This window comes from Camelus ferus, chromosome 20, assembly GCF_009834535.1.
Source record: "Camelus ferus isolate YT-003-E chromosome 20, BCGSAC_Cfer_1.0, whole genome shotgun sequence".
NCBI lineage: Eukaryota > Metazoa > Chordata > Mammalia > Artiodactyla > Camelidae > Camelus > Camelus ferus.
Genome location: NC_045715.1, coordinates 30852991 through 30877385, shown reverse-complemented (window position 1 = coordinate 30877385; position 24395 = coordinate 30852991). Strand labels below are relative to the sequence as shown.

Genomic DNA, 24395 nt, shown 5'->3' with positions numbered 1-24395 from the left:
TTGAGATAGAAATGAGAACTGAATCAGGTTCCATATGAAAGGGGAAGGGGAACTGACCAAGAGAGGGGAAGGAAGAGGTAGTGGTTCAAAGATACAGGCTCCTGTCAGGTTTTAGAACCAAAGAAACACAACCCTGGGGACAAGTCCATTCTCAGGATGGGACGTGGACTTGAGGTTTTGCACCAGGGGCACCACTGATCTGAGAACTGGAACCATCAACACTACAGCAGCAGCTCTGGAATTTCAGGGCGTCAGGAGGTTCTTCAATGTTTCCAGATCATTCTTGAAACCAGCCTCTGTCTCCTGCCACAGATCACTACCAATAAGACTTATTCATAAAAAATGTGTGAAACTTGACAGATTCATGGAGTGAACTAGACGATTCTGTTAGCAGTCTGCTATTCACGGATTTCTAGTGGAATTTTTTCTACTAGAGAGGAAAAATAATCAAGAAATTATTTTTGTTGACTTCATTTACATGGAAAAAGGGATTAGAAACTGAAGAAGGTCATACTGTCATCATTTTTTGGCACTAAATAAGGGTATAGTGTGTTGAGGTTATCAAAGTCAGTTCCTTAGGAACCCAGTATTTCTTGGTGATTTTTTTCAAGGTTACAGAAATTAAATATGAACTCTTAGGTAGTTTCATCGAGAATTTATCACGCTTATTAACAAATATTCTGCACTGCCTCTAAGTTAGCTCTGACTTGTTTGTAATTTCCTATCCCAGAACACATCACTGCATCTGTCACAGAATCGGAGCATCTTTACTTGCCCTAGTCCAGGCCCATAAGCCTCCATGTCTTACTAACTGGGAAAACGCACTTCTCACAGAGCTTTGGACCACAGTGATTGACTGAGCCTCCTATTTTTCCCTCCTCAGCCAAGTCATCATCGCCCTGGTCTATTTCTTCTGCCTTGTTCTGTGGGGCAGACTCCCCGACTTACGGTTGCCTTGTCTTTTTCCCTAATTCGCGTAGCCCCGCCACGTAAGAAGTCAGACACTAGAAAGGCTGGTTTCATTTTTGCAGGCTTTGAATAAAAAGTAATAATAATTCAAGTTACATTTCCAGGTTGACTAAGTAGCTTAATACAGAGCATCTGCCAAACAGGAAGCTTCCTTTTTTCCAGATATCCTTATGAACTGAGGATGTTCTAAGTTTCAGGATTTTCTAAGAAGCTTGAACCTACATTCTATCATCTTTCACATTTTTAGAACTGCAGAATAGGAAAAGCCACTGTCTGACATTGCATCTTTCTTCCATCGGCCTTCACAGACTCCCCAGCTCCCAAGGAGATGGACCAGGAGAGACAACTGGTCCACCTACTGATGGGGGCGCCATCCTTGCAGGCTTTTTCTGTCGGGAAAGATGAACCACTTTTTCCCTTTCATTCCTGATAATGTGTAAGCTGCTGCATTGAAGAGACAATCTCTTTTCCTACGTATATTTTCCTCCATTAACTGATCTAAACTTTTTTTCACCTGTACTTGATTCCTACTTATTTTGCCAAAAAAAAAAGCATATAAAAATTGGTTAATTTTTCTAGTTAGAATAACTTAAACTTATTCTGACTGTAGTAATGTTTTCTGTACTTTTCTTTAAATTTCCAGCAGGAACCTTTTCTTGAATTTGGTTTGAGTCATATACTGAACTGTTTTGAAACATTAAATGTTCAATCGAGATGTGTGACACTAGGCAAGTCCCTTAGCTTCTCAAGGCTTCTTCCTCACCTGCAAAGTGACGTCTTTGCTGCCTACTCCACAGGGTTATTGTGAAACCAAAAGAGTTAGCATGAACTTTGTAAACTATAAAACTACAGCATATAATAAGCTAAGGCACTCAGGACCACTCCAGAGGAGGACATGTGGAGCCTCCAAGAGGTCTGAGAGGAGACCCACGAGACCCTCACAGCATGACTGTGGTGCCCAGCACAGCATGTGCTTGTCACTTAACACACCAGCCATCACGTGAGTACCTATGTCACAGAATGAAGATGAATGGGAAAGGAGACAAGAAAGGCGAGGAGGAGAAGGTACAATTTAGATAAGAGATATTCTGAGACCAGGCAACTATATCAGGAAATAAATAATCTCACGAGCTATGATACATTTAAAGGAACCAGAATAGGAAATTCTATGCCAAATTTTTATAAGCTAATTCTCACGATGTTCATCTTTACCAAACAGGAGATTGAGATTAAGAATCAGGGGACAGCCCAATTCCTTCTAGTAAGTAAAAAGTAGAATCAGCTTAGAAGATATGAGCAAAATTGTATAAAATAAAGTGTGTGAACATATATGCATCCACACAAATAGGCACTTTGGGAAAATATTAAAAGTAAATACATCAGAACGTTAACTGATTATCTTTGGTGTGAAATTTCAAGTGACTTTTATATTCTTCTTTACACCGTCTGCATTTCCTGAGATTTTTACAACAAATGTTCTTCTCATGTAGTAATTAAATTCAAACAAATGTCATTGTGATGGATACACGAGCTGTGGTATATCCAGACAGTGGAACTCAGTGTTACAAGAAAGGAGCTGTCAAGCCATAAGAAGACATGGAGGCATCTTAAATGCATATTCCTCAGTGAAAGTAGCCAATCTGAAATGGCTACCTACTGTATGATTCCAGCTATATGACATTATGGAAAAGGCAACACTATGGAGGCAGTGAAAAATCAGAGATTTGCAGGGTTTGAGGCAGATGAACAGTCAGAGCACAGAAGATTTTCAGGGCAGTGAAACCACTGGGCGTGATACTACGATGGTGGATACGTGTCATGACCCATCTGTGAAAACCTACAGAATGTACACCACCGAGACTGCACTCTTATGTTAAAATAAGGACTTCGGGTGATAACGATGTGATGATCACTGTGGGTTCATCAGCTGTAACAAGTGTCCCACTGTGGTGGGGGACATGGACGGTGGGGGCACTGTGCGCATGTGAGGGCAGGGGGTACGCGGGAGCTCTCTACATCTGCCTCTCAATTTTGCTGAGAACCTAAAACTGCTCTAAAAAAATTAAATCTCAAAAATCAATGTTACTTAAAACATAAGAAGCAGCAATGGGCAGTGCCGAACATCATACGTGCTTTTGTTACTGTCTCCTCAGATGTTATATTTTCACCAAAACAGCGTATTTTCCACGTAATCTAAACTACTGAAAATAAAAGTATTGCTCTTCTCTACAATGGCGGAGCGCTTATCCACTATGGCATTAAAGGCCAATGGGAAAAAACAAACCCCGGGGAGCAGGTGAGAATATTCATTTCCTGTGACTAGTAATAATACTTCCAATTTCTCTAAGAAGAAGAGATGGCTCCGTCATGTTAAGCAGGGCTCAGAGGAGTCCAAAGCTGTAGTGCTGGTTGTCACAGAAGACTCCTTACCCTGGTCCCTCACCCTGCCCCCAGTCCTTAACCCCTTCCCCTGTATGCACTAAGGACAAATAAAATGACTGCAAATAATATGTGAGACTAAGCTAGTTTAGATGTGTCTTAACCTCTGATGGAAATTTCTGTGACGTCTCCCCCCAGAATCACTCCTAGGCATCTGAAGCCCTTGTTGTCAAGTAGCAGAGAAAGTACGGACATGAAGTCAGGAAACATAGCGGCTTCCTATTGTGAAGGATGTGGGTCAGTCACTGCAACGCTGTGAGGCCTCGCTGTCCTCACCTGTAAGAGAGGTTAATGGATGGAAGGCATCCCGCATGGAGCCTCGAGAACAAATGAGCATCAGGTTTTGTCCTCCCCAATCACCCCAACACACACACACACACATACACACACACACACACTTTAAAATGGGTGAGTTTTGTTACACTCTACTCAGCTTTGGAACCCACTCTTCGAATCAAAATGTACTTGGAAGCCCATCTTGGGAGGCAGAGCCGTGCTCCCCAGCTCCAGCTGAAGGGAGTGGAGAGTGAGGAAGCCTAAAGTTGCCAGGGAGGAGGCAGGTCTGGTGACTGACAAGGAACTGAAGAGAGACATGACCTGGGAGGTGGCAGGACTGTGTCCTCAACCAGGGCAGAGAGCAGAGGCGCTGATGTCAGGGGATGTGGCTGTGGCCAGAGAGGGGACAACCGATAACAACGTATGATATGCTAGCCATAAACCTTCAAGTTCCCGAAATAAAAGCTGGGACCCTGCTCATCTTTCTGACAAATGAAGCGCTTTATGTCCTGATATGTTCAAACTTCTGCTGTGTATACCCTTGGCTTTAGTCCTGATTTTGCTGTGACTCCTCCAAGTTAGAGTCTCAGAGTTACTCCATCGGCACATAGCATTCAGAGGCTGCGACACAGAGCAGACTTGCTATACATGCCAAGTTAATGTGGAAATAAAGAAGATATATATATATACCTACACATACACACACATACGTGTATGCTGATTTTTTTCCCTAAGGTTAACTTATTTTAACTTTCAAAGTCATTGTGAACAAAAAGTTCTAAGTATCAACATAGAATTTCACTGAATTACTCCAGGTAATTTGTAAGTGTGTAGAGGTCTTGGTATTTCAGATCCTAACGTACAAATAACAATATTTTTAAAAGCAGTTATTTTCAATAATTTACAAACCATGAGGCATCCACTAGCCTGGCTAAACATGGAAGAGACTAGTGTGACCACACTTTACCGACGTGAAAACTGTCAACACCCATTCCTGGAACTGGCCAAACAGTACCAGGGACAGAACTAGGAAGAGAACCCAGCTAGGGTTCACCCTCAGGGGCTCTTTGTGGTAGCAGAAAAAGAAAAAGAAAGTTGTCTTCCAATAGACTTTATGGTGCAATTTATTCCCACTTAAAAAAGAATGAAAGGAGACTTACATAAATGAGCCAGGAAATGCTCAAGCACAAGGACCGCCCCCTCCCCCTTGAAAGTTTTTATTTACAGCTGTACTGGACTCATCCCGTGGAGCGCCGAGCCTCGAGGCACATAGCAAACGTGCGAACAACCAGAGGCATCTATCTAGACCATCAGATTTCCTTCCTCTGGTCAGCAGGTGCCACAAATCTCATGCTGCAAAAGCTGCATCTCATTCTTCAGTGTTAGATTTTCTCCAGTTCAGTTGCAATTTTTTACATACCTCTATTTCAGTTCCCCCAACAAGAAAGGATGAATAAATGGTGACCCCACACCACAGAAGGGCTTCTCCTGAACTGTCACTCATGGTGGAAGGCGGACCCTCAGCAGAAACGGACGGGTGGTGCTGCTACATCTTCCCCCTTTCTGCTACTAACTTCTATCCAAATACCAACCCAGGGCCAGTCTGTGACAGACTAACTACAACCAAACCCAAACCTCAGCACAGCTCCCAGGCAGCCTGGATGAAAGCAAAGGGAAAAGGCACCTGTTCTGCTTGGGTTCTTCCAGCTACTGGGCTCCACCAAGGGATGGCTGCATCAGGGCTCACAATATGGAGAATCAATACAGAATAAATTTAAAAGGGCCCAGAATACGTTCTGTAAATCATAAAATGGGTACATATACTTCATTTTGGTCCAGCTATGCCTTCCTAATTATAGAATCCAAAAACTCCTGCATCCCTGGCCCCAGGAAATGTCCCTGCTATGTCCCATCAGTGCCAGCAATGTAAGTTCTAAAAATATCCAAGGAGACCCCGTGGGGGCACTCCCCCCAGCCCCAAGAAGTGATCAAAGCACAGGACCTTCCACTGACAAGCGATCCAAATCACCCACTGCTGCTCTGTTCACACCACAGGACTTCTATAAAACCTTTGTCCCTCTCGATGACACTTCAGACGTTCTCATGGCCACGTGTCCAACCTTCTATGAAGCCCTGACCACTGAAAGCTCTCACCCTGTCTCTATCATGGTTTCCCTAAAGGAAAGGGGGGTTCATTCATCAGTCTTAAGTCAAGTTCTGAGGGAAGAAAGGGGCTCAGGGAACAGACAACCAGAGAGTTTCTGTAGCTAAGCCAGCGGGTCTTCTGTTGCTTCAGATAAACCAAAGCATGATCAGTTTCACAGCTCGCTCCTCGGGGACACACAGCCAGCCTGGGTTCACAGCACCGCACTGGTATCACAGACAGTAAGGAACAAATGCCCTTCCACCGCCCACCTATGTATAATGAACAGACCCTTCCTATAGCAAAGAAGGACTCAGAAGAGGGCTCCTTGCTACACTTGCGGTAAACCACACCTCGTGTCAGTTGCTTTGCCTTCCCACTATCAGTCTCTTGGCCCCGAGAGCGGAAAAGAAGGGCCACTGACTCCCTTTAGGTCACCTTTTCCTATAGGAAAGGCCGCTGTGGGTTTTAAGAATCCTCAGAAGGGGTGATTAATTTTGAAAATAAATCACCTGGGTGTGAGGGCTGTGGGAGACCCAAATGTAGAAATTACAAAAATAACTCAATAATATCCCAGAGTGCCAAGGCCACTAAGCAAATATCACAGACAAGGAAGAAAGGAGGCGGGTAAAAGGAAGCGGGTAGCGACTTCGGACCCTGCCATGGGCTGTGGGTGGCTCTCCAATGGCCAGCGATGCTTCGGAAAGGTCAAGGGTAGTGGCTCAAGGGTCTAAATGTGCTTAGTGAACCAAGGAGCCCAAGTTATTTCGGGAGGAAAGAAAAATACGTTTTCTGAGTGTTTTTCCTTTCCCCTAGCTTAGCGCCACACCCACTCAGCCTTCTTCCCAGCCGTGTCACCTGTTTCAAAGTCTGTTTCTTTGGTCTCTTTGATTATTTTTTTTTCCCTTTAGAGAAAACTATATCCACTCAATTCAAGACAAAGAACCCATTTGAGAACACGACGTATGTGCGTGAGCCCTGTTTTTCACAGTTGCATAAGGGAGATGTGAGTGCTTCAAGCAAACCACCCGCAGGTGTGCTCATTTGTTGTCACAGAAGTTGCTCAGACAGGAATTTCATCAGTGAAAGAGTGCATTAAAGAATAAATTTTCAAATAAGAACTCGGATGCTTGGCTTCACTGAGAAAGGCTGACCCAGGGAGCAGGGCTCTGCTTCCCCGCGGCTCCAGCTCTGACAGGAATGGCGTGCGCGGTCAGCCCTTCTCAGATTTGCTCTGCTCAACTTCTTCGCTGCTCTGCCAGCTTTTAAATGCATGAAGGTTTCTGTTTTCAGAAATAAATCCTATTTCCTCCCTCCTTCCTTCTCTGGGCCGATAAATTCCTTGAGGGTGGTTTTTGGACTACATCTCTCCACCTCCAGGTTATATGAACTTTGGTGTCACCTGGAAATGTTTTTAATTCCTCTCAGTAGGGAGGGAGCAGAGTGAAATGAATCTACTTCATAAAACTTTACCTTTTGAATTTGGCACATACAAGTCAAATAAACCTGAGTTTTTCCAACGATCAAACAGTCTCACCCTCACGTGGCTCCACATTCTTAACAATGCATTTATTCTGATTATCAGTGACCATTTTTTTGACCATATGGCAGATCTGTTCCTCTTTTTCATCGTATTTTTCTCAATTAAAGATTCTAATGGCCGTTGAAGCAAGACAAATTACCCTCATCCTTTATGTCTACAAACCTCTGTGACTCTGAGCTTCAGAATTATAATGGGAAACAGAAATCAGGCCTTTGATTTTTAAAAGCAGAAAGGTGGCACTTCGTTGCACTTCATAAACACACAGAGAATCACTAGAATGGAAGGGATGTGAATGACAAGCCCTCCAGCCAAACCCTTGGCCTTCAGCACCCCGTTTTATTTAACAGTTCTTAGAGTCAAGAAGTTCTTCCTTAAATCTAACCTAAATCTCTCCTGCTTCGGTGAAAACCTAGTCTTTCTCTGAGTGTGCCAGAAACAAAACAGCTGGTCACCATACACAGCCTAATAACTCCTCATAATTTCGAAGTCTGTTATTAAGTCATTTTTCAGCCTTCTCTTCTTGAAGCTAAGTAATCCCCAGTCTTTCAACTCATCCTTATAGGTTCAATTTTACAATCCTTTAATCATCATCAATGCTCTGTGCTAAACATTCTTAAGTTTTCCACGTTGCTCTTATGTTTTGAAACCCAGCTCACCTTTGGAATTGCTTCTTGTTGTCTGTAAAAAAGCCCAAGGCTTCAATGCATCACACAGAATCCCCAGAATCTACTCAAAAAGGTAACCTACTGCTTTTCTGGGTTCTTTTGGGGACAAACTTGCTCCTACGGCTCCTTCTCTAAGAAAAACATGTTCTTTGGGAACCAGTGTTCTCACTCCCACTTCATCTTCTTCACCAGGGCTCCTCAAGGCCTTTCTCAAACCGTTTTCCCCAAACGATACTGTTACACAATGAGTATCTAGCTAGTCTGATCTGATCCACTTACTTAAACCAAGTTGTTAACCCAAAATGTCTTAAAATGTGCTATGCTTCCCAGATAACATCTATGAAGTTCCTGTCCTCAGAGCCTTCACTCGATGATTCTCTGGCACCTTGGTGAAACTCACACAAGAGAGGTGGGGGCCAGTGGGGAAGGACATGGGGACCCCTCCTGTGCTCCTCCAATTCCACCACACCAGCCCAGGCGGGATTATAAAACAGGCGACTTTGGGGTGTGTGCCTGTAGTTAACAATTTCTGCAACCTTCTCCAACCACTGAGGCATTCCGAATGGCATCTGTCCTATCAAATGAGATATTAGATTCTAACACTGCCCTTTGCCTTGAAGCCTCATCCCCACTCTTCCTGGAGCTGGTTTTTCCTCACCCTCAGGTCTCTGCTCTGATGGTGTCTCCTCCAAGAGGCCTTCCTTGCACACTCCAGAATAGGTCCCTCTCTGTCCCCTGACGCCCCAACCTTCTTTACTACTACATCAGTTCCCTTCATAGCACTTATCACAATTTGCAAGTAAATGCAATTACAGTAAAGTTTCGTTCACCCATTTCTTGTCTGTCTTCCCTATAGAATGCAGGTTCCTCAAAGGTGGGGTGATGTCTGCTCTGCTTTGAATGCCTGGCACCCGGCTGTCAGTACACACTCAAAAATAATTTTTGAACCAATACATGCCCCTACTGCCAGAAATATTTACATTTTAAAACATATCTCGGGGGAGGGAGAATTGGATGAAGGCAGTCAAAAGGTATAGCTATCCAGTTGTAAGATACATAAGTACTAGGGATGTGATATACAATATTACTAATGTAATTAACACTGCTATACGTTATATATGTAAGTGGTTAAGAGAGTAAATCCTAAGAGTTCTCGTCAGAAGGAAAACATTTTTTGTCTATTTCATTCATTTTAAATCTATATGAGACTCTAAACTTACTGTGGTCATCATTTCATGTTGTATGTAAGTCAAATCATTCTGCTGTACACCTTAAACGTATACAGTGCTGTGTGTCAACTACATCTTAATAAAACTGGAAGGGAAAAACACCTCTAACTGCCATTTTAAAAAGGCTCGGTCAGCTATTAGCAGTGAAATGGGGTGGTGGAAGGAAGGGGTTCTCCTTCTCAGCCCCTACCCCCAGCCCTGCCATCACACAGACAGCTGCTGTCTCTTCCAAGACATTAACTAGAAACTGTGGTCAGTTCCATCATCTTGTTCTTGTTCCTTAGAGCAGTCAGTCTTATTTCCAGTTACTCTCTCTCCTTTTAGGGTCAACATGGTCATGCCTCTTGCAGAATTCCACCATCTTCTTAATGCTACGTCCTTACGGCTGACACCGTCACAGAGGCACTAGCATTCTCATAGAAAAATACTCAGGATGTATCAACACTCTGGCAGTGGAAATCTTTGGAGAAGAGATTATGGACATTTCAAATTTTCTTCTTTTGATTAATTTTTATTCTCTAACTTTTCTATCATATACTTGTCTGCATTTTCTACTTGAGTAATTTTTTTTAAGGCTAACTAACTTAATTTCACTGGTATAAAGTGAAACTCTACTGAGGTAGTTAACTTAGAAAAAAAAGTGTTTTCATCTCACAGAATTCAGTGTTTTCAGCTCTGTTAAAACTTTCATCTTGATGAATTCAAGACTCATTCAACACAAGGACCTACTGTATAGCACAGGGAACTATATTCAATATCCTGTAATAACCTATAATGGAAAAGAATCTGAAAAAGAATAGATATACATGCATAACTGAATCACTTTGCTGTATACCTGAAACATTGTAAATCGACTATACTTCAATTAAAAAATTAAAAAATTAAAAATTGGGGGAGTTAGCATGCACAAAGTCCTTGGTTCAATCCCCAGTACTTCTATTTAAAATAAATAATAATAAAATAAAATAAATAAAAAATAAAAATTAAAAAGACTCATTCAATGAACATTTATATATATATACACACATATTTACATATACATACATACATACATACACACACACACGCACTCACACACAAACCTTGGGACTTATTTACTATGCAGCAATGCTAGCACATCACCAGGCTTGCTTCCCAGGTAATACTACTTCACAACATCAACTAAGAATACCCTGAGCACAGTACCAGGCACTCCCATGACTTTACTGACAAAGCACCGGGGAGTCTGGGTAGTGAATAACTGAACAGGAATAGACCTGGGCTCCCTGCCCACCTCCATAAATCATCTGCTGACTTGCAGAGTGACATGCAGCAAATGAGTTTTCAAGTGCCCAGGCCTCAGTTTACCCACCTGTAAAATGTATACCGCAACCCTCAAAAGGATGGAGAGAGAATCAGTGAGGTAACGTCTAAGCGGTTGGAACTCCTTGGCAGAGAGGCGCTACATAATTACTATCTGGTGTTTAAGTGCCCTTCATGTGTGCCAAGTACTTTATGATCATTCCTCAGCAGTGACTCCCAGCTACTCTGAAGTTGTCTTCGTGTCTATTTCCACTTAAAGGATGAAGAAATAGAACTGGAAAGAAGCTTAGTAATTTGCTTAGGGTCACTCAGATGGCACTGAGGTCTCAAGGGGACGTTCCAAGTCCTCCAATTCCCTTAACCATAACTGAACCCACATCTTAAATACAAACTACCCATACAGATGAATTCCCTGTTCAACTGCTCTGAAATAGCCCTCACGATACAAAAAACACTGTAACTTGTTTTTGTAGGATAGAGTGAATAGTGAAGAGGTGAAACAGAAACCAAAGCGCTAGAATTAGTAACCCAGACTTCACAATCAGCCTTTTTTTTTTTAACACATCTATATTTCTCCTCACTTCCGGTATAACAGTGTTTCAGTACTTTCATAATCTCTTTGAAAAACTCGTATTTTTCTACTAATAATTTCCAAGGCCAACCCTAAGGAGCCCAGAGCCCAGGTTAAATCATCCTGAGTTTTTCTGGGCCAAAACACACGTTAGCATTTTCACCCAGGTTGCAGCTCATGAAAATTCGTGTTGAGAAGGTACAGGATGAGAAGATGCACCTAACAGAGGGTGAAGGGGTGCATACACCATCTGTGGGTGCATGGAAAGGCGGAAGATATCAGCATGCTTGAGTGTCAGCTGACCCTTTCCCCACCAGCCACTTCCTCGGTAGCTCCAATGAGGGGTGCCCACAAACTGGAGTCACCCCGCCCACTCTGCCTACAGAGAGTGCCACCCTGATCGTGGCCTCCCAGGTCTCTTTCAGCCCTGCTCCTTGTGTCCCCAAGTCTATTTTCTTCCCCTGCTTCATTCAACGTCATTTACCATCTTTTGGTAAATGAAGCATCCTTTGGTTCTGAATCCTGTACTCCCACCAAAATGATGGAAAATGGGTGGGTGGCTACCACATCTAAGAAGTGCTGCTCTGGCTGTTCAACAAGCAGCAGCCAGAAGACCTTGGACAGGCAAATGCAATGATGGAGTTCTTTACCATAAATTTGGACAGAAAGTTCCAGAGCACCACAGGGCCTGCCTAAGGCAAGACGGTGAAACTGAAGATTGAGTTTCCTGTCCCTATATGCCCCTGCCTTTGCCTTCTCCCCCTGCGTCTGCAGGAACACTCCCTCCCACCACCTCTCCACCCACTGGCCCCGGACTTTTCAGAGCCCCCACTTCCCTTCATCCGTCTTCCGTGAAAGTATATCTGTCCTGGATTCCATTCCTTTAAGCACTGCTCCACTAACCTGATAATAACGGCCTGAAAGTCCCAGCCCAGACGATGGCTAGGAGTGTGGCCCTCAGGCCCTCTGAGCAGACAAGACTCTCAGCAGGGGGCCTCTCACGTCCTGCCCCGCTGGCAGCCAGTGTACACCATTGCTGACATCTCCAGGGACACAGACTGAGTTTGCCACAAACGGGCTCTCACTGAAGGATCTACATGAAGAAAACTTAATCCAGAAGGAAGAACTGACATGCAAGAAGGAATGGTGAGCCTATAAATCAATAAACATATAGGTAAATGTGAAAGTAACAGTTTAAACACTGACGACTGATTTAAGGAGCATAAAACAAGGATAAAAACATCGAACAACAACATTAGAAGAGAGGGAGTGACTGTGGTTTAAAGCATGCTAAAGTTCTCGTATCTAAGAGGTGGACAGATGATTAATTTTATTAAGACAAATATACACATTAAAACAGTAATGATAATTACTGAAAGAAAAGAAAGAAATTGAATGATGATTTGCAAACCAGGAGAAGAAAACAGCTGGCACGTATCTAGAACAAAAATGAATAAGAAATATTCTGTACAAAGGAAACATGTGCAAAAAGGGGAAATACGGAAATACAAAAACCAAAACTCACACCTTGCAATGATAGAATCCTGCACTCTTAATAATACACCAGACCTGAAAAGCATCAGGAATCCACAGCTCTACGGCTAGCCTACAGCAGAATGGCCACACTTGAAGTCAGCAATGACCACCTTCAAGGCCTGCCCATCTGACTCTCTGTTTACTTTGAGTGCCCAGGACTTTCATTCTCCCTTTATCTCCCCAAACCCACTCCCAAAAAAGGATTTTGAGGACTTATTTTTATCTTAGTATGAATTTAAGTCTGTGTTGCCTTTTCCAGAGGTGTTCGGATGTAAGCCTGAATTTTGAGTTTTAATAAAGAGCTTTTGTCTACTGATAAATCGAGTCTCACATCAGCCCACAGCAGCAGAGAAATGTGGAGAGGAACAGGGAACCCTTCCTTTGCTATTTGAGTGCTGCATCCCAAATACAGTCTCCTACTTGAACTGTTGTACACGACTCTGAATTAATATCTTCTATTTCAACGGCTTTTTTACGCACTCTCTTAATTTCCAAGAGTTGCTCGAAAACCATAAGCAATTCATTCCCATACTTGCCTAAATTAAAACTTGTGAGATTTTATGTGAAGCCCAAAGACAGGCTTTAGTTGACATCACAAAGGTATCCTATAAATATGCCAGGTAGGGACAAGTGTGACTACAAAGAGCAACACAACGGAACTCTTTTCTCTGTTATTTTTAAGTATTTTCTATTCTGCTCTGGTCTAGCCCTTCCTGAAGAACGTGCTAGAGTACAAACTAAATAGAAGTAAAGAGATTCAGTGATCTATTGCGAATTCCCTCTGTTGGAAGGAAAATTTATTTTTTATGAATAAATAAAGCCCCCTCCTCACTTTTTTTCTCTCTTGAGTCCCTAACACTGTTTCAAGAATGAATGATTTCTGACTTACACTGCGAAATAAGCCGGTGACCCATCTGAATCAAGTCTAGGTGTGTTTTTAGAGCACGTGTCACTTGAAAACCCGCAGTGCTGTATCTGGTTGGAAGTGAATAGATCCACCAGAACCCACATGTGTGGACAGGGTGCTCTTACCGTGGAAGCCACGGTGCCCTGTGAATGAGAGGGCAAGAAAGCACACTCGGGACTGGAAGCCAGGGGAGAGGGCAAAGGAGGCTCCCGAGCGTGTTTTAACGGCCGTGATAATCCGCCGTGCAAGGCGGCGAGGCCCGGCTCCTCTCTGCAGCGCGCGGCGCGGCTGAGCTCAATTACTGCCCTGCTGTCTGCGAGCGGAGGAATGTGTCAACAGGCCGTATAGCCTTGCATCAGTTCCACAGAATGTTGCACAACACAAAATGCCTCTCGATGTGTCATTTCCTTCTTGGCCATCTTCCCAGCTCCTGACAGTCAGTCAACCAAACAAAACCAAAAAAAAGGACTGGAAGAGATTTAAAACTGCTCTTCTCAAGAGTGCATTCCACCGACCACCACCAGACTTAACCTCCACCAGCGCTTCTGACTCCCCCTCACCATCCTCCTCAAAGAGAGGGTAAAAGAGGACAGCTTTTCTGAACTGTTATTATTCTCCAAAGGCAAAGATTTTCAGGGATGTTTTGTGTTACCAGTGACCAAATGATTAATATTTATGACCATCAAACTGCTGCTTGTATTTGCTGACTTGTAAATATCAGATCATGGCATTTACCCGTAACTTCCATTCCTTGGGCATGTCACAGACAGGCAAGAATCAGGGCAAGTCTGCAAGTCAAGAAGTGAAGGGCTTGTGGGAAGGGTAATAGCTCAGTGGTAGAGTGTGTTCTTAGCATTCATGAGGTCCTGGGTTTAATCCCCAGTACCTCCATTAAAAATAATAATAATAAATAAATAAACCTTAAAAAAAAAGAAGTGAAGGGCTTTTTTTGCAGCACCATGGATGGATGTTGGGGGGCATTATGCTAAGTGAAGTCACTCAGAGAGAGAAAGACAAATACCATATGCTATCACTTATACATGGAATCTAAAAAGTACAACAAACTAGTGAACAAAAACAAAAAAGAAGCAGACTCACAGATAGAGAGCCCAACCAGTAGTCACCAGTGAGGAAAGGGAAGGGGGAGGGGTAATATGAGGGTAGGGGAAAAAAGGGATACTATAGGATTATACAAAACCATGTGTGTGAAGCCTTTGAAAATTGTAAAGCACTACAGAATTTAAAGAATCTTTCATTCAATTAAAAATATTGTTTTCCCATTAAAAAAAAATGTTAAGGGCTCTTCTACTAATGCTTCCCAACAAAGAGTAAAATTCAGGCCTGTGGCATCAGGAGTACAGTATGAGGCTGACCCAGGTTTTCTTAAATTGTCTTCACAAACAGCAAGAATGTGGATGCAGAGAACCACGCCCTGACGTATCAAATAGCCTTAAAACAACCCTTCTGCTGTCCCTCGATCCAACACACTTGACTCCCCCATCTTCTTTTGCACGTGACCAACCTCTAAACAAGCATCCACCGTTGATAAATAAGTCAAGGTCGCGGGCCAGCCACCATCAGAAGCCTATTCCTTCACCCAAGTAGGATGACGAGTAGTGGGGGAGAAAAGCCAGCTGCCACTGACGCCATCAGGAATGAGAAAGAGAGAGCACCAAGCCCATCGCTCTGTCCGCCCCTTATGGGGCTGGAGAACAGCATGGGAGGAAAAATGGGACGCTTCTGGGCCCAGATCACTCTGTTTTGATTAAGTCTGTTTCCTTCAGCTTATCAGGTAAAAACGTCTGCAACTGGGAGTTGCAAGAACAGCTAACAAACAAACAAAACTTTTTAATAAAATAAAATAGAGAATATGGAATAATAAAATGTTCTCCAAAGAATTAAAAATGTGCTTATGAGCTGCACAGGTGAGAAGGAGCGAGCAGGAAAAGAGAACAGTTTGCCTGACAAGCCGAGGGAAGCAGGCTGTTGGGGCAGTTCCAGAAACACGCAGGGGACCCTGCACATCCGGATAAGCTCCCACTCACCGAAGTGCCAGCCGGGCTGCAGTCACCCACAGAGCCACGGAGCAGCACTGCCTACGGCCTCCTCAAAGTCTGCAGGGAAGGAGCTGGGTCGTGGGAAAGAAAAGGTGGGCATCCCCCTCCCCACCAGGTCAGGACAGGGAGCTGGCCGGCAGGGACCAGTAGTGTCCCAGCAGTAAGGACACAGGTGGCGGCTGTGGTCTCTCCTTGAAAGGAACCACAGTTTACTTCCCTGAGGCACCACACACACAAACTCTTAGAAGCCCACTCATGTGTGTGAGGTGTCAGGTGTGCAGCTGTGCTGGCAAGTGAGAATTTTCCAAGCTGGGTGATATAAAGTATAAAACCTCCAGGCTGGTTCGCTTATGAATTCATAAGATACTTGGGCTACAGACCTGCCACGCTGCCAGGCAAGGCAAATTACCTCTTTATGTTCAAGCATCTAATAATGTTCTCCCCTCATATGAGTATTGACAGGGCTTGGCTTGGTATGAACCTGCTAATACCAAGCACCACAAGGTAACACTCACCCTTAATTCATCTGAAAATTACCTAATTGGTCCAATTCAGTGCAAAGCTACTATCACTGAAACTTGTCTCCCAGATTAGAAAGTCAAGAGACCTTTCAGGAGATGGTACATCAAAAAATTATTTCTCCTATTGCAACAATGACATTGACCATCTAGGCACTTATGAAAGTTGGTCCAGGGAACCACTGCACCCATCAGACATAGCTTTGTGAGGCTTCTTCCCCTTGAATCTAGGCTGCACCTGTATCTTGCTTCAACCAACAGAGTATGGAGGATGTAACTCCATGCCAGTTCTGAAGAAGCCTTACAAAGGCCTAAAAGCTCCCACTTTTGCATCTGAGGGAGCCCTGAGCTGCCATGCAGAAAATGAGACTCTGCCAGAGGGGCCACGTGGAGAGGGAGAACTGGGACCACAGGAGAGAAAGGCCCAGCTGTCCCATCCTTCCAGCCATGCCACTAAGGCACCAGACCCGGGATTGAAGCCGTCACACATGTTCCAGCACCAGCCACACGAAAGACCCAAGCGAGAACCCAGAGCAACCATCCGGATGCAATCCCAGCCCACCTGCAGGACCATGAGAAGCAATAAACTGGTTGTTGTTTCAAGCCATTGTGTTTGCGGATGGTTTTGTTATTTAGCAACAGGTAACTGAAAAAGCAGCAAGAGAACTGAAAGGATTCCATGTAAGGTGATTTACTTTTTCTATCCTCTGCCCAGCCAGTAATACCTTTTCCACCACTTCTCTTCCCTCACTCAGAGCCACTACAATAGAATATGACATTGCTAACCAAGATTTCACCTTGCTGGAGAAATTCTTAAAATCAGTTGGAACCAAGTGCATAAAGGGAACCAAGGATCCTAATGGAAACCGATGTTTAAAAGAGTTAGGTCTCCAAACGCATCACTGCCGCCGCTGCTGCTCCACTGGCTTCTCCTGCTGGCGAACACACAGCAGTTGCTCTTCGGAGCTAACTTGCCAACAGGAGGTCAAAACACCTTGCCTAAACACGAGACTTACAAATTTGGGATCTTAAGTATGATGTCACGTCTTAAAATGATAAGCTGGCAGAGAGAATAAATGGCATTCTGTAAAGATGTGCACCATTTTCATGTTTACGCTACTTAAGATGAAGGTTCTAATAAGTCATCAGCTATGTTCCTTTAAAGGGAAGTTTTATAACTGAGATGAATCACAACTGCAAAAGATCAAAGTTAGAAAACATCAGTGATGCCATGGGGTACTTTTTAATCTTGTAATGAGTGATGATCATGTGCTCTTATGAAGTGAGTCCAACTGCCAACGCCAGATGTGTCTATTAAGAGAAGGAGTTGTTTTGTGACGTACAGCACCGGTTCAGCTGCCAGAGACAGAAAACACAGAAGGAGGAAACCTTTCTGGGTTGTGAGTGAAAAGCGAGTCTTGGCAGATGTGCTGATAAGCAGGGCCTCCAAGAGGGGCACTAGTGTCACAGCATCCTCTCTTGGACTTTGCCACAAGCAAATTGTGTTCATCACCAGCTCTGCACAGCTGTCCCCACACAGCAGGAACACCTGCTCAGGCACAATTTATAACACTTACTAGTGTCATTTACTAAGGAGCAGAAATTAGTAAAGCCATCTGCAAGAAAAAAAAAAAACATTACCCTAGAGAACAGAATCTAGATGGTATCTATTTCCTGGAAGCATGCTATAAGCAAAACTACAGCAAACGTCTGACACTGAAGGAAACTGATATAATAATAGCTAACGCTTAATAAGCACTTGTACATGACAGTCACTGTGCTATGTGTTCTACACACATTACATCATTTAACATCTCTGCAGCAGCTGATGAGAAAGATGCTATCATTATTAGTCTCACTAACAGATGAGGAAACTGAGGCAGAGAAAAGCTAGGTAACTTGCCTACCACCACACAACTGGTGAATGAGGGAGCTGGGCTTTCAATCCGGACAAGCCTGACACTAAAGCCACACCCTTAATCACTACGTATGCTGAGCAAAGACCCAGTCAGTTAACCCAGAACGTGTCCTTGTTCAAACAGCTCATCTACCAGAAGTAGCCTTTCCAATATACACCATGATCTGCAGAGGAAGGAATGAAATTCCATGAATAGGAATCTATAGTACAGAATACTCAGCTCCTTCAAACCTCTCCAGTAATAAACAGATGTACACTATTTTGATGACAACCACTACTTAAAGAATTAAAATTCTGTGGGAGAGGATGCTAAAACAATTGCATTTGTTGTCTTCTTTTTTTTTTCTCTCCCCTCAGGAAAGCCTTTTTCTAAAGCCCTTCTCTGTTTAACCATCGATAAAATTAGCCACTTTGAAACCTAGAGTGATGGTTGGTAAGCTACAAGTTGTGTGCCAAATCTGCCCCACCATCTGTTTTTGTAAATAAAGTTTTACTGAAACACAGCCGCAACCATTCGTGTATGTACTGCTGCTTTTGAGCTACAGTGGCAGAGCTGAGTACTGCTGATGGAGATCAAACGGCCCACAGGGTCGAAATCATTTACTATCTGGCACTTCAGAGAAAATGTTTGCCAACCCACGTTCTAAAGGATTCTCCATTTAACATCATATACACACCAATCAATCAAAATCCTGTTACGCTCACAGCTGAAGAAAATGGAAAGTCCTGGGAGTCTCAAAATTAAAGAACCATATTGAGAAGACTGCTATAATTACAAGCATTCAATGCCCAGATGGCCAAGAGCAGGCCAAGATCCAGGACAGAGAATCCAGGTTGTAGGATTAAGATGTTACTGATACCAGACCCATCCTTATATCCAGACACTGAGTGTAGCCAGTCACCTCATGAGGTCAGAGAAATGACATCACATTTTCCTGGATGTTTCTGGCTTGTGAGAAATGATCCTCAGGCTGACCTAGGGTGGTGGTCAGCCCCTCGAGATCTGTATCTGCTTCCCCCTCCACCCTCTGCACCCTCAGCAACACCCAAAGCCTGAACTCGGGTCACACACATACCATCCACCCATCTACCCATAACCCTTACTGCTTTCAGAGTACTTCTCTGCCTTTGCAGGGCAGTGAGCCTATTAAGTGATTAATTCTGCCAGCAACCTCCTGGGAGTGAGATAACACACTACCCTCGCTTGGAAGAGAAGTAACTTTCCCAAAGCTACTCTGCCTCCTCACTTTTGTCACAACTCTCAGAATGAGGCAGAGCCCACCTTTCTCTGCTTCCTCTACCAGCCATCAACTTTGAGCATCAGCTCGCAAGCATCTGGACACACACACACACAGAGACACACACAAACAATAATGGTTTTTCCAAGAACTGAGAAGAACAGCTGAGATCAGCAGGAAACATCTTTACAAGATAAGTTAGTAGTGTTAAATGTTTAAAAACTACCATCCTGCTTTAAGCATCAGCAAAATGGACGTCCCCCACTTCTCAGGATTGCAGGAGCTACTGGGATAAAATGTTAGGAGGTAACTTCCATCCTAAGGCATCTTCCCAGATGGACGGCAGTCCAGAAAAAGTTAGGCAGAACCCCAAGCCAGGCAAGAAAGACCTGGGCTGATCTCATCCCCTGCACTGCATGGCCACTGGCCCTGATGACTTGTGTGTGGCCACCACCTAACAGGACGTTCTCAACCTGAAGGGACAGGGCCAGCACTCCCGACGCTGAGATCCTAGAAGAACGCCATACACGTGAAAGGAGGAGAAGAGAAAAACCTCAAAGACTGGCTTTTGAGGCAGGAAACCTCCCTAGTTCAGACGAGCAGTCAGCCTCTGTGAAAAGAAGCAGTGGCAAGAGGGGCGGAAGGGCAACGTGCGTTCCCACCGCTGAGGGCCAGGCTGCCCGGGCAGAGGCAGGGCTTCACCAGCCCTTCCTCTTGGTTTTAGGGGAAGAAAAGCGATGCCTCTCTCACTGTCCAGGCAGGTGTCTCGTTATATAACCAACATTTCTGCCAGCTGTACCTCCACCACAAACCAAATTAAACTCTTAAAAGACAATGGCTGGGACGCCAGGGTATTCACTCATCAAAGACAGAGTTCTGTGTGATGTTTCCGCTGGCACAGAATTTTTAATGTTGTCTATGTCCAATGATCTTTAATCTATACATATATTTGAATACTGCTGCGGTGAGGATGTTCAGATCAGTTTTAGGGGGAGGGAGGAGTAAACCTGTTTTAATTTAGATTGAGAGGGAGATGCCTTTTAACCCAAATGGATTATGGGCACTGTCTTAAAGGATGCTGGCTATACCTTCTGGATGTCCAGACAGACAAATAAACCAAGGTTTGTCTCTATCTGTTAAAAGAGAAGATCTATGACAATTACTAGAACATGACCCAACAACAGTGCTGTAACAATCAAGCAAGTTATCATTTGCAAATAAATTCTTTGTAATTAAGCAGTGTGCTCTTTACAAAGGGAACTGAGTGGGCGAGCCAAAAAGTTAAAACACATTCTTAGACCATGGGAAACGTACGCGGATGCTTCTTGACTAAGGTCGGGATTTCTTAGTTTATTGTTTTCTCTCTCAGCTCTCACGGGGCTGTTCCGCGCTGTCTGTCTACTGTGTACAGTGGATGAGCGGAACGTTTAGCAAAGTGTTACAGTGATGGAAAGTCACAAAGTGATGTAGGTCTTAGCAATTTTGTGGCAAAAGTTAAAAGTGTAATATGATTCTCTACTAACTGTGAAGTTCTCCTCACTGTCCCTCAGAAAAATATATATCGATAGCAAACTCTGCAAAGAAACTATTTATGTGAAAGCAGCATTCTCAGCTTATTTGGGCTAAGTTCCCCACAGGGTCTCCGCAAACTCTGTTCCCATTTTCAACAGGAAGGTAAGCACTTACTTCTGGGTTCCCGGGGTCCATCCACTGTGACTTTAATAGCTCGGTGATAGGTGGCTACTTGGGGAGGATTTGTGAAGACAGTTATGGTCAAGGTGAAACTCTTGCCTGCGGATGGAAAAGGGGAAAATTCACAGTGAATATAAAAAGACAGTACTGATGACAAATAACAGGACAGATGTCCCGATTGCATTTAAGCATCTCTGAAGAGGTAGCAAAACGAAGGTGAGGGTCAGGACTTCTTATTCTGATGAGAAAGGCTCGGGTGGCCACTTTAGGAAGTCACTAAGCTTGCTGAGTGCTAGGAACATCACCTTCGTGCCAGCACTGGCGGAGAAGGCTCCAGTTCCAAAATAGAGCAGCTCTGTAGCAAGAGTTGTAAAGAAAACAAAAACTCAGGTCCACTTGAAGAGGGTTCTCTCCCCTTACAGTTTTCTCCAACATCAGGAACACATCCAAGCCCAGACAATTTTAGAAGTCTTTATTTAGGATTAGGTCATGACCCCATGAGAGAACAATAGTAAATCACTGTTGATTATGCTATTTACTTCATATGGCTTTAGCATTTCATTTGCTTAACTGCACTACAATAAGAAGATGAAAGAGGAAGGTTCTTCTGGGAATCATTTTAACAGGAGCCAGTGTCTCCTGTCCTGGCCTTAATGTGCCTGTGGTATGATGATTTCATCGTTGCTGGAACAAAGTTTTTCTCCTCCCTGACCCCCCTTCCCTCACATACATCCTTGCTTAGCAGCAATCCTGAAATAACTCCCCGACAGTGACTTATTTTTTGCTAAATGTACATGACATCTTCCAATGTAAATATGAATTCTTGCTTTTAGCAGAGGGTGTGCTTCATTGAAATATTACATCTGATGTTTCAAATTAATGAACTAAAAGTGATGAATGTGGGGGGACAGAGAAAAGTTTGGGAGCCGACTTTGGATGTTTGCTTTCTCCTAAAGATACCAGACTCTGCTACCCAGACTCACTGACAGTTGTAATCAGTTAGATTTGCAACGGTTAGTCATGTCAGATAGTCAAAACTGCAAACTGTTACAAGACAGGAAAAGGTGGGCGTGAAACAGTGACTCAATAAAACATTCAGCAATCTCGGGCCAGAGCATTCATTTAGCCTGCTCCTGTAACAGATCTTTAAAAAGCTCATTTCATTTTGCTTTGTTGTTTGGTCAGAGACTGTTTTTCCCTTTGTCGAAAGCTGAGGGTATTAAATCAAAACACAAATCTTAAACAATATGTAGCAACGCAAACTTTAATGCAATCTTTTCAAAGCTTAATACGGAACAGGTTACATACAAGGCTTAATGTAGAACAGGTCTTTGGCTGTCAAGTCTAGTGAATGGGTTTTCTTTTCAACCCAAACCATGTAAGTTCTTAAAATACATTTAAGACACATATCATTTGTTACTCAATATATACAGTTTTAAATCTCTTTGGCTATACTTTGGCCAAGAGAAAAAAAAAGGAAAGAGAAACTGGGGGGTGGAAAGTAGAGGGAAAGATAAACATTGATTAGAAACCTGTTAAGTGCCAGTCGCTTCATACACTTTATGTCATAGACTCCTACCCAGTTGGGTTTATCACCCCCATTTCACAAATGAGGAAACTGAAGCCCAGAGAGCCTTAGTAATTTAACCACACAAATAATAAATGGGAAAAATCAGGATCTGAACTTGGGTCTTCCAGACCCTAAAATTAACGTTCTTCTTTTTAACTTTGTCAGAGAATACTTTAAAAAATTAATAGGAGATTTATTGCTACATGTATCCCAAACAGCTCCATCGGCCCAAGAAACAAATATAAATCTACTAATGTGATATGTCAGCCAGAATGTTGAAATCATCTACCCTTAAAGTGTCATTGATAGATCATATTTTATCCATTATATATCAAAAGTTACATGGATTTAAGTAATTTAATTGTATGGTTAGGGAACAGAGGATTTATTATAAACAGTAAGACTAACCAGAAGAATAAGGCAGCCAGGAGTCTAAACTGGTTATGGAAAACTGCAAGTCCACAGAAATGGAGACTAGGAAGTTGAGTGGGAAGCCACTGGATCGGGATGAGGACCTTAAGACAACGGGAAGATCTGGAGGAATGAAGGGGCTGAATAACCTAGATTGGAAGTTAATTTGCATTAAACCATAGAAAGATGCCATTCTAGGCTGGATCGATGGTCTGTGAGCCAGGACTGCATTTCTAACAGTGGCTTCTAGGGCGGTGCTTGGAAGGCAGTTGTCATCCATGGCACTAATCTTAATAAATCAAGGATGCACACAGCTCAGTCATCCTTAATGACTCTAAATAACCTGCTAGAGACACTATCCTTGAATTTATCCAGACTGGTTCTGAGAATATTTCTATTTGAGACTTTTACAATGTACTTAGGATATTAAAAGGCAGAGACGCTTCTCCCAAGTTCAGAGAAACAGCTCGTGTAGGAACAAAAGCCAAACCTGAAATTCACCCTATAAGTATAAAGCATCTAAATGTTCAAAGCAGAACCAGTTTCCTATAAAGGCTTCTTATGAAAAGAGGTGGCTTTAGGGGAAAGGAAACAAGCATGCAAGTGTGACTGTGGCCTTCTAAAATCAAATCCTAGGAGCAAGAAGTACTTTAACAACTAAAACAAAGACCACGGAGGTTTCATCCACTCCTTATTGCCCTCTTAGAAGGAAAATGGACATAACGTTCAAGAAACTTCCAGAAACTACCACTCAACTAGGTAATTTGTTCTTCACCCTATAAACAGCAATACACTTCCTAAGTCAAATGTTTGTATGCGTATTTGAGACTTTCTTAAATTTAAAAAGAAAAACCAACTTTTCCAAATCCCATTGTTTACTACTTTCTGTAAGTGATAAAAATGCAGGCTCTCACCGAGGGAGCTAGCACTCATTAGTCAACTAATTGTAGCATTCTTGGCTTCATCTAGGAACTAGTTTTGCGATATGTCCTCAAGTCATATATTTTCTGAGATACACATAGAAACTGTCATTGAAGGACAATTCCAGCCAAGCCTGAGAGGCTGTCAGAAATAGTCAGGAAAGTAAAGACTGTAAGCAGGGATTGTATCCTACATTGACAAAGTGCCATGCTCTGTACACTGTAGGTGCTTAAAAATGCTTGTAAATTAAAAGCAACAAGCTTAATGTCAAGAGTGAGGAAGCACACCAAGAAAACTTAAGGACCAAAGTCATTTTAAATATGTTTTGTTTCGCAGGGGGTTGGGGGGTGGGTACAGCTCAATGGTACAGTGTGTGCTTAACATGCACGAGGTCCTGGGTTCAATCCCCAGTACTTCCATCAAAAAAATAAACAAATAAACCTAATTACTTCCCTCCTCAAAAAATGAATAAATAAATACTTCTGTTTAA

At 43.1% G+C, this 24395-nt stretch overlaps 1 protein-coding gene across 4 annotated transcripts in view; it reads right to left on the bottom strand.

The window, feature by feature from the left end:
• RUNX2 (RUNX family transcription factor 2) overlaps positions 1–24395 on the bottom strand; it is a 222535-nt gene that overhangs the window by 103395 nt on the left and 94745 nt on the right. For all 4 annotated transcript variants that reach the window (XM_032463183.1, XM_032463184.1, XM_032463186.1 and 1 more), the window contains one exon: positions 20998–21102. In XM_032463183.1, coding sequence (XP_032319074.1) covers positions 20998–21102 — 105 coding nt within the window. The remainder of the gene's footprint in view (positions 1–20997; positions 21103–24395) is intronic.